This window comes from Jaculus jaculus, chromosome 1, assembly GCF_020740685.1.
Source record: "Jaculus jaculus isolate mJacJac1 chromosome 1, mJacJac1.mat.Y.cur, whole genome shotgun sequence".
Lineage (NCBI taxonomy): Eukaryota > Metazoa > Chordata > Mammalia > Rodentia > Dipodidae > Jaculus > Jaculus jaculus.
Window position 1 is genome coordinate 259546887 of NC_059102.1, and position 12889 is coordinate 259559775.

The following is a 12889-nucleotide window of genomic DNA, read 5'->3' on the forward strand; positions in this document are numbered from 1 at the left end:
AGGTGACAGCAATGCTATTTGCTCAAAGCTTGGTCCAACAGGGCCAGACCCATTGAAGACCAAATGGGCTCAAGAGTCCCTAGAGTCCTAGACAAAGTAGGTCTGTTTCTAAGCTGTGAACAAGCTACTTTCTGCAGATGTTATATTTAGTTAAAATCAATTGCCCATATAAAACGTGTTCAGCAGACATAACCACAACCAGAGGGCCAGCACGGAGCCTCCCTTCAGGGAGTTCAGCCGCATAGAGAGGCCAATTGTGTACTTACCCTGACACCCCAAAATTAGCTGAATTAACTATCAGCCATAATTTTTTTTCTAGTTCTCATATTTAATAAGTCTTTCTTTCTTTCTTTCTTTCTACAGATTCTGTTCTTGGGTTTCCCTCTAGTTCCTAGCTGCTACAATATACAACAATATAGGGTTGATGGTTAGCACTTCCATACCTCTTGAAGGTTCATGTGCAAAAGAGAATGCTAGACTAAGTGAAATATACAGGTTCAGTGAGGAAAAGAAAAACAAGAAAATCTCAAATAGCCCTTCCTGTACCCCATACCTAGAGCTCCCTAAAACAGCATAAAGAAGACAGGAGCCAGGTGACAAGATTTAAATATCAGCCTCACTGCCCTTTTTGTTTAATCTCTTTAAGCCTCAGGTTTTTCCTTTATAAAGGAAAAAATAGGACAAGGGAGATGACTCAGCAGTTAAAGACACTTGCTTGCAAGGCCTGATGGTCCTGGGTTTGATTTCCTAGTACCCACCTAAAGACAGATGCACAAAGTGGCACATGCTTCTGGAGTTCATTTGCAATGGCAGGGTGCCTTGGTGTACCATATCCTCTCTCTTCCTCTGTCTCTGTCTGTCTCTCTCTTTTATCAATAAATAAATAAACTATTTTAAAAAGAGAGAGAATAATAGTAACTATTTCACAAATTTGCTGTAAGAACTAAAGAGGATAATGTATACACTGCGCTTAATGCAGTATTTGTCACATAGGTTCAAAATTGCAGACTTTAGAAAAATTATAAACTCTGTCAGTGAACTTTCTAGAGATTAATATAACACACAGGTGGGCTGGAGAGATGGCTTAGCGGTTAAGCGCTTGCCTGTGAAGCCTACGGACCCCGGTTCGAGGCTCGGTTCCCCAGGTCCCATGTTAGCCAGATGCACAAGGGGGCACACGCGTCTGGAGTTCGTTTGCAGTGGCTGGAAGCCCTGACGCGCCCATTCTCTCTCTCTCCCTCTACCTGTCTTTCTCTCTGTGTCTGTTGCTCTCAAATAAATAAAAAATGAAAAAAAAATATTTAAAAAATATATATAACACACAGGTGTCAAGAGTCAAACTGGAAATAAAATTACCTTTTTCTAAAGCCCCTGTCTCTGGAGAAGGGAATTTTCCTTTTGCTAATAGATCCAAATTTACTGATAAAAGATAAGTTTAGATTCTTGCTTGCTTACCTTACAGATAGATAATCGCCTTAAAATGATGTTTCATTCCTCAAGAAATTTGGTCTTTTGAATGCTTAAGTTAGCTCTCCCAAACCCAAGCCTCATTTTCATTTGTCATTATCTTTGAGACTTCAATTAACTTTCAATTTTTAACAAAAGTGACCCAACAACCAGGAAGAAACGCTTAGCATAGAATGCCCTTGTCACCACAAAGCACTATAGAGATCATAAAGCTCAAACTGACTTTCTTTTCTTTTAAGTTTAGGGAACTGAGGCACATAAAGTCCAGGATCTTGTGCTGAAGGTCTTCAGAGATAAGAACAGCAGATCCAGGACCAAGACAAAGGGTCCCCAGGAAAAGGCTTCTACTGGAAGGATACAACACAACTGAAAGGGTGACCAGACACACTCCTTAGACTCTGATCTGGTTACTTTGTCTTTACCAGTGGGATTCCAGCTCATGCGCAACATGCTCTTAACCAAGGACTATAGAGAATGCTTCTTCTTCCTACTGCTAGTCTCCCCCAATGCAAAGCATGAGTCTTTTCTGACTTACTAGCCAGCTTTCTCTCAGACAGTTACAGACAGTCTACAGCCCCAACGGAGAGAGATAAGAAAGTATTCACCTTCTGTTAGTAATTTAATAATCTTATCCATATCTCTGATTAACAATAATTTAATTCAAACAAAGTTACTAAGATCAAGAGAAGGCCCTGTGATTCATATTCATATGAAAGCTATGACATCCTCAGACATAAAGCTGAATGACAGAAAACAGGTCCAAAAGAGTCTGTGCAAAGTATGATTCTGTTTATACTACATATGAAACCAAGCAAAACTAACACCTACTGTTAAGTCAGGACAGGGGTTAGCCTTAGGGGTTCAGAAGTGAATATGACTATTAAGGAAAGGAGAAGAGGAATTCTGGGGCACTGAATTGTTCTTTTCTTAAACTGAAAATTGGTTACACAGGTGTGTTCACTTGTGCACGTATGTATGCTTTGCTTCAATGAAATAGAAGAATCCCATGAGAAACAAATCCCTCCTTGCACCCTTAACATAAGAATGTATGGCTTATGGAGGTCCACACTGAGACCCTGCTTAATAAGTCCTTACATTAAGAGAAGTAGTTTCCTCCTGGAGGTGACATGCCCTAAGTCCTGTGCACATGCCATCCACTTAGGCCTCTGAGGAGCCAGGAAGGAACACTCATGATCTTGCTATCTCTTGCTACCATAAACACTTCTGAAAAGTTGAGAGGCTACCTCTCTCTCTCTTTCTCAACGTTCCTAGGAAAAGGAAGCTGAGAGATTGTATCGAATTGATCCAGGTAAATATGTCTCATAAAAGTACTTTCTCACAGGAGCAGAGAAAATGGAGAAGAAAACTACCAGCCAACCCTTTTTGCTTCTGAGGATAGCCTATATGGTTGTCAAGAGAGGAAATAGTAACAGATTACTGTCAAGATTTCACCTTAAGTAAGTTTTAATTTTAGTCACAGACACACATAAACCATATGCTGCGGAATAATTCAGATCAATGACAAGTACCAGAGCAGATGCTAGTAACCATGGAGATAGTGAAAAGTGCCCCAAAAGAAGAGTGACTCTAGCCACAATACAGCAAACCCTCAGCACCCCGTCGTTAAGACACAGGGAAAGCACCTTCATAGATATAGTTATGTTGATGGACCAGTTTAACTCAGTTCTTTCTCAGGCTGGCAAAGACTAAAGAAACTGTGCTTTAATTACAGATCTAATGAAATCTATAGCATTTCCTAATGTTAAAGACTAGGAATCTGAGTTAAAGTTACCCTGATGATAATCCTGGTTATCGGCACCTTTTCTCTCCCAGTCTCAAATCTCAACCTTTGATTTTGCCACCTACAAGCCATGAATTTTAAATATCTCTATATATCCTCTACCTGTAACTTGTTACTTTCTGGAAAGCTTTTGTGAGGGTTGGGGAGAATGTCAGAGACCCAATTTCAGACATGATAATCTATGTACAGTAATTGAGGGGCCTTTGCTATACTTTGTACCCACGCTCATTAATAAATGACTACTGAGAGCTCAAGAAAAGAGGTTCTAGGGTTGGAGGGATGACTTTAGCAGTTAAAGTGTTTGCCTGCAAAGCCAAAGGACCCAGGTTCAATTCCCCAGGACCCATGTTAGCCAAATGCACCAGGGGTGCATGCATCTGGAGTTCGTTTGCAGTGGCTGGAGGCCCTGGTGCACCCATTCTCTCTCTTTCCCTCTTTCTCTGTCGAATAGATAAATAAAAATAAAATATTTTTTAAAAAAGGTTCTGGGCTTTCAAGAGGCTGCTGCTTCCAAAGAAACAGGATAGGTGAGTTTGGCAGAGTATCTTAAGATTATCACCATTGTCTTAAGTTTTTCCATGGTCAAATGGCTCAATCGATTTCCAACAAACTGAGATAACAAACAAGTTTCGGAAAGCTGTGATGAATTCAAAACAAAAGCATGTGTGGTGAGAGCAACTAAACTGATAAGTCCAACATGGGAAAGAATGAGCATGTGGAAAACTAAAATCAAATGTAAGCATACTAGAATTTGCTAATGAACTAGAAGAGGAAAACATGGGACAACATGGAAGGCCTCTACATCCCAACAGGTTTTCAAATCACATGAGGAAGATACCAACAGTTATATCAAATATGAAGACTTTGCGTGTACTGGTTGTGTGGTCATATGCTGCAAATGGTTACCTTCCAAGTCATATGAATTCAGCTCAGAAAGTTAGGAGGGTTCATTCATTTTTCCTCCATAAGTATGTGATACAGTCAGTGGAAAACTTAAGTGAGCCAATAAAATAATGCTTCTCTTATTTCCAAAGCTATATTATTATTGCTCTACAAAAGAACCTCTGTGACAAGGAATACAAGGAATCCAAATACCTTTTTAAAGAGTCTTCCTGAGTCCTCACTGACTTGGACAAATCGAGGAATTATATTATTCAGGTAGATATCACTCAAGGTGGTATGGTCTCTGCTCTCCCGCTTCACCTGGTTTAAGAGAAGATTCCAACAGTTGACTGGAGAGAGAACATTCTGATCCTTCCTGCAGAGAAATGGCAAAGAAACAAAAACAAAGAAACAGTGTGGGTAAAGAGCAAGAGCCAGCATCTATGATGACAGTCTGTGTCACAAAGAATCACAGCAATCAGAGCAGAACCAAAAATAAAGACACCTTTCCTGAAGCCCATTGTCATGGTTTGAATGTGAAATGTCCCCCACAGGCTCGTGTGTTTGAACACTTGGATAACAGCTGGTGTCACTGTTTGGGGAGTCTGTGGAACTTTTAGGATTAGAGCTTAACTGGAGGAAGTGGGTCACTCAGTTGGTGGGGTAGTGATTCTGCTTCCTTGTCCACAGATATAAGCAAGCAGCTACCACATGCCTTCTCCACAGAACCCCTGTTATGAGGCATTCCTTGCTATGATCCACTGTATTCCATCTAATTGTGAACCAAGATAAAATTTTCCTCCTTTAAGTTGCTTCTTGTCAGATTACTTAATCAAAGTAATGAGAAAAATAACTAGTACACCCACATCAATGCATTTTAACTTGTCTAAGAACTCTGGACAAAAACAGAGAAAATAAGAGTAACCAACAAGGTCTTGGGCTGGAGAGATGGCTTAGTGGTTAACTGCTTGCCTATGAAGCCTAAGGAACCTGGTTTGAGGCTCAATTCTCCAGTACCCATGTAAGCCAGATGTACAAGGTGGCACATGCACCTGGATTTCATTTGCAGTGGCTGGAGGCCCTGGCGTGCCCATTCTCTCTCTCTCTGCCTCCTTCTCTCTCTGTCTGTTATTCTCAAATAAATAAATAAAAATACACAAAAATTAAAAGACAATATAAATTTTTTTATATATATAAAAAGAGGTCTGGAGAGATTGCTCAATGGTTAAGGTGCTTGCCTGCAAAGCCTAAGGACAGGAATTTAATTCCCCAATACCGACATAAACTCAGAGGCACAATGTGGTGTATGCATCTGGAATTTCTTTGCAGTGGCTAGAGGTCCTGGTGTACCTATTCTCTACCTATCATCTATCTATCTATCTATCTATCTATCTGTCTGTCTGTCTGTCTGTCTGTCTATGTCTGCCTCTTTTTCTCTCACAATAAATAAAGTTGGTTGTCTTTTTTTGTTTTTTGGGTTTTGTTTGTTTGTTTGTGTCTCACTCTGGTCCAAGCTGACCTGGAATTAACTATGAAGTCTCAGGGTGGCCTTGAACTCATGGCAATCCTCCTACCTCTGCCTCCTGAGTGCTGGAATTAAAGGTGTGCGCCACCAGACCCGGCTAAATAAAATATCTTAAATAGAAAAAAAAAATAGAGTAACAAGAGGGAGGAAAAGACAGAGTGTAGAGAAAGAGTAGCAGGATTATATGTTGACTACTAACATGTATAAAAACCTTGGTAAAAGCTTTAAATTAATTATTTCATTTAAGCTCCAGCATTTCACTGTTAAAAAATTACCATTATTGCTGTTTTATTGGTTAAAAACTGAAGCTCATCATTTGCTTACACTAGTAAGGAGTCATACAGTAAAGGGAATTGAGAACTACAGTTCTACAATGTCTGATGAGAGCAAGTCAGGCTGTCTGACTCCAAAGTCTGCATCTTAGTCATTAATTGGCTTATCTATAGGCTTATAAACAAAAGTTAAAGATTATATTTAGAGAAATATAAAATTATTAGTGTACCACAGACCTAATCCCCACAAGTTACCTGCTGTAGCATTACACAGCAACAACTTTAAAAGCATCTGCAACAAAAAGCCACACAAGGCACAAGGAAGACGGCTCAGGTGGCTAAAAGTACTTGTTTACAAAGCCTGCTAACCCAGGTACAATTCCCTACTACCCATGTAAATCCAGACGCACAAAGTAACACAGAATTGTTTGCAGCAGAAGTAGCCCTGGTGTGCCTTTCCTCCCTCTCTCCCTCCCTCCCTCTCTTCTCCCAATTAAATAAATAAATAATTACAAAAGAGCAACAAAAATGAAGTACATCTGGGATCCCCAAATCTTTTTCCAATTGAATGTATGGGTGTGTGAGGACAGTATTCAGGGAATACTTGACGAATGCACAAATGATTCATCCATCCTGTGCACTAGCTGCATTCTTCACAGCCAGAGCTCAGTAAATACAACTAACTGCAAGTAGGTTATTGTAAGGTGTTTTAGATTGTTTCTTCTAGTCAGTTTTTCTCTTAATATAAGTGCCTGTTTGACTTTACTTGTTACTTTTGTTAAATAAAGTCTGTATATTGCATTTATCACTAGTACTGAGGTATAGTTTCTTACAGTGAATTTGCCCCTGAGTTTAAAATAATTTTACTGTTTGGAAAATAAACTTACTTGAAAAAAAATTACCAAAACATTTTTTTATCAATGCCCTGATAGGAATGAAAGTCTCTCTAGCTCCATGGCACACTTAAAAGAGATTTTGATTTCACTGACTAAACCATGATCTCATGTCCTGCATAACTAAGAAGACAATCTTCTCTGAACATATGAATCTAAACCTAGATGCTTATTTCAAATGAAAACAATGTGATTCCCAAAGAATTATTACTATCTACTCAATTCACAGTACTAACTTGAACAACAGAGAGTTATATAGCTGGAAGTTACACATCTTTAAGGACAGAAACAAATAGTAAGATTTATTTGTGGTAGTACTTATCAAGTGAACTTGGCATTTGTCTTGGACCCTTTACATATATTGTTTAATCTAAACCCCTCAACTAGTCAAAAAGTGATTTGGAAGATGAGTAAACATGAAACAATATAGGTTAAAACCTTGGTCTAAGTGTCTCAGTTAAAAAGTGGTATTGCTGGGATTGAAAACCAGCCAAATGGGGCTGGGAAAATGGCTCAGCAGTTAAAGGTACTTGCTTGCAAGTCTGCTAAACCAAGATTTTTTTTTTCCCCCGAGGTAGGGTCTAGCTCTAATCCAGGCTGACCTGGAATTCACTATGTAGTCTTAGTGTGGCTTCAAACTCACAAGGATCCTCCTATCTCTGGCCCCTGAGTAGAGGGATTAAAAGAGTGCGCCATCAGGCTTCCAAGTTTTATCTTTTCTAGCACCCATGGAAAGCCTAAGGCAAAGTGGCCCATGCATCTGTGAACCCAACGTGTGGTCAAGCTTATAGCAATAACAAACAAAGCCAGGAGAATCCTGAAGGCCAATGAGATTGGTGTTCACAGCAGCTAAAACAATGACCAGGGAGACCATGGCACTGCATGCATGCATGCATGCATGCACACACATGGCACATGTAAAAAAATAAAATGTAAGAAAACCAACCATATAATTAAAAAGTATGTCCTTAAACAGTGAATGGAATCAAACGTGAATTCTCCTTTTCTTCCCTTCAGTCACACTGCATGCAAAGAAAGTGAACTGAGCGGGACACTGCCACCACTCAGAGCTGGAGGTTGTCAAGTGCCTGTAAAGCTGACAGTCAAAAGTAGGAGTTTTCCAATATTTTAGTAATGACTACTAACAAATAATCTCACCTTACCTTATCTCCTTGGGCTCAAAAACATACCAAACTAGCAAATCAAAAACTTGTTTAAACCTGAGAAGTAGCTTCAAACAAAGAAAAATACTCGAGTCCAAACTGAAACTATTAAGCCTGTCTCCCAATCTACCCCAGGCATCATACTTCTATAGACAAAAAATGCTAATGCAGTGTATCAGTCATTGCGGCCACTATCTTTCTAGGGAAACTAAAGGAATCCTGTGGAAAGTTAACAGTATTCTAGCAAAGGAAAGGTACATATAATTAATTCATTCTTTTAAAAATGTTTAGCATTAGGGCATAAAGAAAAATAAATAATCCTAAATTCAAAATGATGACAGATTTAAGCACACATGTATTCAATGATATGTGAGGTTTCTACTGCAAGGAAACTTTCAAATTGACTGCAAGTCATTTTCAGTTGTAATATTCTAAAAATCTCCAATCTAGATTTTTCTTTTTAAGTGGTTTCTATTGGCAAGATACCCATGTCCTCAGTAAGCATGGAATGTACTAGGCTATTACACATGTTCTTTAAAGGGACAGGTCTCAAAAAGCCTTTATTTATTTATTTTTGGTTTTTTGAGGCAGGGTCTCACTCTAGTCCAGGCTGACCTGGAATTCACTATGTAGTCTCACGGTGGCCTCAAACTCACGGTGATCCTCCAATCTCTGCCTCCCGAGTGCTGGGATTAAAGGCGTGCACCACCACACCCAGGTATAAAACCTTAAGTTAAAATAATTTTAACCTACTTCTTTTTTTCCTGGGGGGAGGGGCTCCTGTGTATTCATGTGTGTGAGCACAGACACAGATTCTATAGCATGTGTGTAGAGGTCAAAGGCAACTTCAGGTATTGGTCCTTGTCATCTACCTCTTTTGAGACAAGGTCTCTTGTTCCCCAGGTTATCTAACTGGCAAGCTTCTGGGGAAACGTGCTAGGATTACAGATGCTCACGCTATGGCATCTGGCTTTAGGTGGGCTTCGGAGATTGGAACTCGGGTACACACACTTGTGCAGCAAGTACTTTATCCACTGAGCCATCTCCGTGGCCTCAACCTGCTTCTTCCAGGAGAACATGAACAGGACTAATACTCCATGTGGGGTAGATGTAGACCATGGCTAGCTAGTAAGAATCAACATTCTCAATATCTCATCATTTAATTAACAACTGTTACAATTCTTATTATAAATACAAGGGTTTATGTGATTAATATTTATGAAGGGAAACAGAAATACCTTCTAGGTAATGCCAGTGATTGGATTTTAAAATAAAAATATTATTTTTATGACTTCTTATATTTTAAGAAAGAAGCAGATAGAAACAGAGAGAATGGGCATGCCAGGGTCTCTAGCCACTGCAAATAATTCCAGACACATGTGCCACTTTGTACATCTGGCTTATGTGGGTACTGGGCAATTGAACCTGGGTTCTTAGAAGCTCCTTAACTGCTAAGCCATCTCTCCAGCCCTTAATTTATTACTTATTAATCTTTGTGAATATTTTGTGTGTGCAAATGTAGGTGTATACTTAACATAAAGCATGTGTAGAGGTCAGCAGATAACCTCAGGCGCCAGTCCTCATTTTCCACCTTGCTGGAGGGAGGGTCTCTTAGGCTACATGTGCGTGGCTAGCTGGCCTGTGAACTTCCTTATCTTGCTGTAGGTGCACTGAGATTATAGCTTTACATGGATTCGGGGGATGCATACTTGGGTCTTCATGCTTGCTGGCAAGTACTTTGCCCATGACGTCATCTCTCTAGTACCCAAATACTAATGTTTTATAAGCATCAAAATCAATTTAAACCCATTAAAAGGTTACTATAACTTGTGTGTGAATTAGGATTTTTTTTTTAAAAACAGAGTATGGTGCTGTAGACTGAACCAGGACCTGATGCAGACTAGGCAAGCAACCTACCACTGAGTTGCATGCCCATTTTGCAGGATTTTCTTGACAAGTGAAGAACACAAACCAGAAATGATGTTCATGTTGAAACAGATAGAAAATTGTAACTCTTATTTATTTGAGAGAAAGAGGCATACAGAGAGAGAGAGAGAGAGAGAGAGAGAGAGAGAGAGAGACTATATGGGCACACCAAAGCCTCTAGCCACTTCAAATAAACTCCATAGGCATGCACCACTTGTGCATCTGGCTTATGTGGGTCCTGGGGAATCAAACCTGGGTCCTTTGGCTTTGCAGGCAAGCACCTTAACCACTAAGCCATCTACCCAGCCCCCCAAAATTGTAACTTTTACTTGTATGTGGTTCAGTATGTTTTAGTTCATAAACATAGCCTTGGGGCTGAGGAGATTACTCAATGGTTAAAGACACTTGCTCTACAATCCTTAGCACCTATATAAAGCTGGACACAAAAGACTAGATGTGTCTGTGATCCTAATGAGCCTAAAGCAATTGGAGTAGGACTTGGGAGAATCCTGAAGCACACAAGGGCCAGCTAGTTTGGCCTTTCTGGTGACAAAAACAGTAAGAAAGACCTTGTGTCAAAAACCATAAAACAACAACAAAAACAGATGAAAGGAGATTAACATGGTTGTCCTCTGACCTCCTCACATGTGCCATCACACACATCAGCAAATACATAATACACAGACATTAAAAACCAGCCTCCAGTACCTGACACTACCTACATAAGACCATCATAATAGGAGGAAAAGATGATGATATCAAAATAAAAGCGAGCCTGGTTGAGAGAGGGAAGTAGTATGATAAAGAGTGGTGTTTCAAAGGGGAAAGTGGGGGAAGGGAGGGAATTACCATGCGTTATTGTCTATAATTATGGAAGTTGTCAATAAAAAAATAATTTAAAAAACAGCCTCATTGTTCCTATTGATGGACTCTATAATAAATAATTCATACTTTAAGAGTAGATATATACACACACTCCGCTGCTTTATTCCATATACTAGAATGTATGGTTTTAGCTTAATAAGGAAGTCTAGGAGCTGGGCATGATGGTTATAATCCCAACACTCAGGAGATAGGTAGAGGCAGGCTAACCTGGATTACATATCAAGCGCCAAGCTAGCCTGAGCTACACAGCAGAACCCTGCCTCTAAATAAACAAGAAAGAAACACAAAACCAAAAAGGTTTTTTATTTTTTCATTGTTGTGACAAAATACCTGCCAAAAGCAACTTAAGCGAGGAAGGGTTTTTAAAGGCTTGGTGACAAGGAACATGAGGCAGCTGGTCACATTGCATCGACAGTCAGGAAGCAGAAAAGAATTAGTGCTGGTGCTCAGCTCACTTTCTCCTTTTTATTCAGTCTAGGACCCGAGCCCATGGGATAACAGTCTGCACAATTAGGGTGGATCCTATCAACTCAACTAACCCAATCTAGACTCCCTCCCAGACATCCAGACATGCCCAGAGGTTTATCTCCTAAGTGATTCTAAAAACCTTTTTAATTTTTTTTTTAATCTTAGAGGGAGAGAGACAGAGAGAATTGGTGTACCAGGGCCTCAGCCACTAAAATCAAACTCCAGACACTTGTGCCACTTGCACTTGCCTCACCTTTTTATGCCTAGCTAACACGGGATCTGGAGAGTTGTACATGAGTCCTTAGGCTTCACAGGCAAGTGCCTTAACCACTAAGCCATCTCTCCAGCTCTTGTTAAGTGATTCTAGATCCTGTTGACAATCAATATATCCAGGCTGTGGTTTAGCATGCACGTGCACATGTACACACACACACACACACACACACACACACACACACATATACACATTCCAGTATTAGAATCTGTTTTGGTTCTTCTAAGGGTTCTAGTCTCTTTTACTACCTCTGCAGCTTTTCACATAGTGTCTGGATCTTCTGAATCTGTATGCTTTCTTAGGCAAATTCTTCCTTTTAACTGAGGTATTTTAATTGACTCATTGGTTTCTTTTTAGGTAATGTCGGAGCAAGAAAGTTGAGGAGAATGTGGGAAGATGGGAACACAAAATGCTGCACAGGCAATTTTCCCAGCCAACAAGAACAAAGATGGAACACACTGCAGGCTGGAGAGTAAGCCAGTCAGGAAGACGTGATGTCACAGAGAGACCTAAAGACTGTGCTGGAGTGGTTCCCTGCCTCAGCAGCTTGCAGGGCATTTCACTGGGGTCGCTGGGGCTGAGGGAACTTCATGTTGGTTAAGAGACTGAACACTGTCTTTCCACCTCTCATTTGTTTGCAGGTGTCTTTGCACTGCTCCCAGAGTGTCAGGTTGTAGAATGCCTGCACATTTAAAGAGACGGCCCTGCATCCCTCAGGAATGTGCTGAGCAGCTGCAAACCTCGTCAAACACTAATCCCTAATAGATTTTTTTTTTTTTACTTAAATTTTTTTCAGGGGATTGGAATGATAGTTCAGTGGTTAAAGGTGTTTATTTGCAAAGCTTGCAGGCCTGAGTTTGACTCCCCAGTACCCATGTAAAGCCAGATACACAAAGTGGCACAGGCATCTGGAGTTATTTACAGCAGCTAGAAGCCCTGGTGTGCCTATTCCCTGCCTCATCCCCTGCCTGCCCCCACTTGCAAAAAAAAAAAAAAAAAAAAATACATACACACACACAAACACACACACATATATATACATTTGTTGTTGTGTTTTGTTTTGTTTTTCAAGGTAGGGTTTCACTCTGACCTGGCTGACTTGGAATTTACTATGCAGTCTCAGGCTGGCCTTGAACTCACAGCAATCCTACCACTGCCTCCCATGTTTAAAAGGATTAAAGGTGTGTAGCACCAAGGCCAGCAGAGAAAGAGAGAGAGAAGGAAGAAAGAAAAGGTGCAGCAGGACCTCTAACCACTGTAAACACACTCCATAGGCATGCGCTACTTTATGCATCTGGCTTTATGTGGGTACTGGGAAACTGAACTCTGTCAT

At 40.2% G+C, this 12889-nt stretch overlaps 1 protein-coding gene across 5 annotated transcripts in view; it reads right to left on the minus strand.

The window, feature by feature from the left end:
- Srgap2 (SLIT-ROBO Rho GTPase activating protein 2) overlaps positions 1-12889 on the minus strand; it is a 284297-nt gene that overhangs the window by 137192 nt on the left and 134216 nt on the right. For all 5 annotated transcript variants that reach the window (XM_004663526.2, XM_004663525.2, XM_004663527.2 and 2 more), the window contains exon 4: positions 4364-4526. In XM_004663526.2, coding sequence (XP_004663583.2) covers positions 4364-4526 — 163 coding nt within the window. The remainder of the gene's footprint in view (positions 1-4363; positions 4527-12889) is intronic.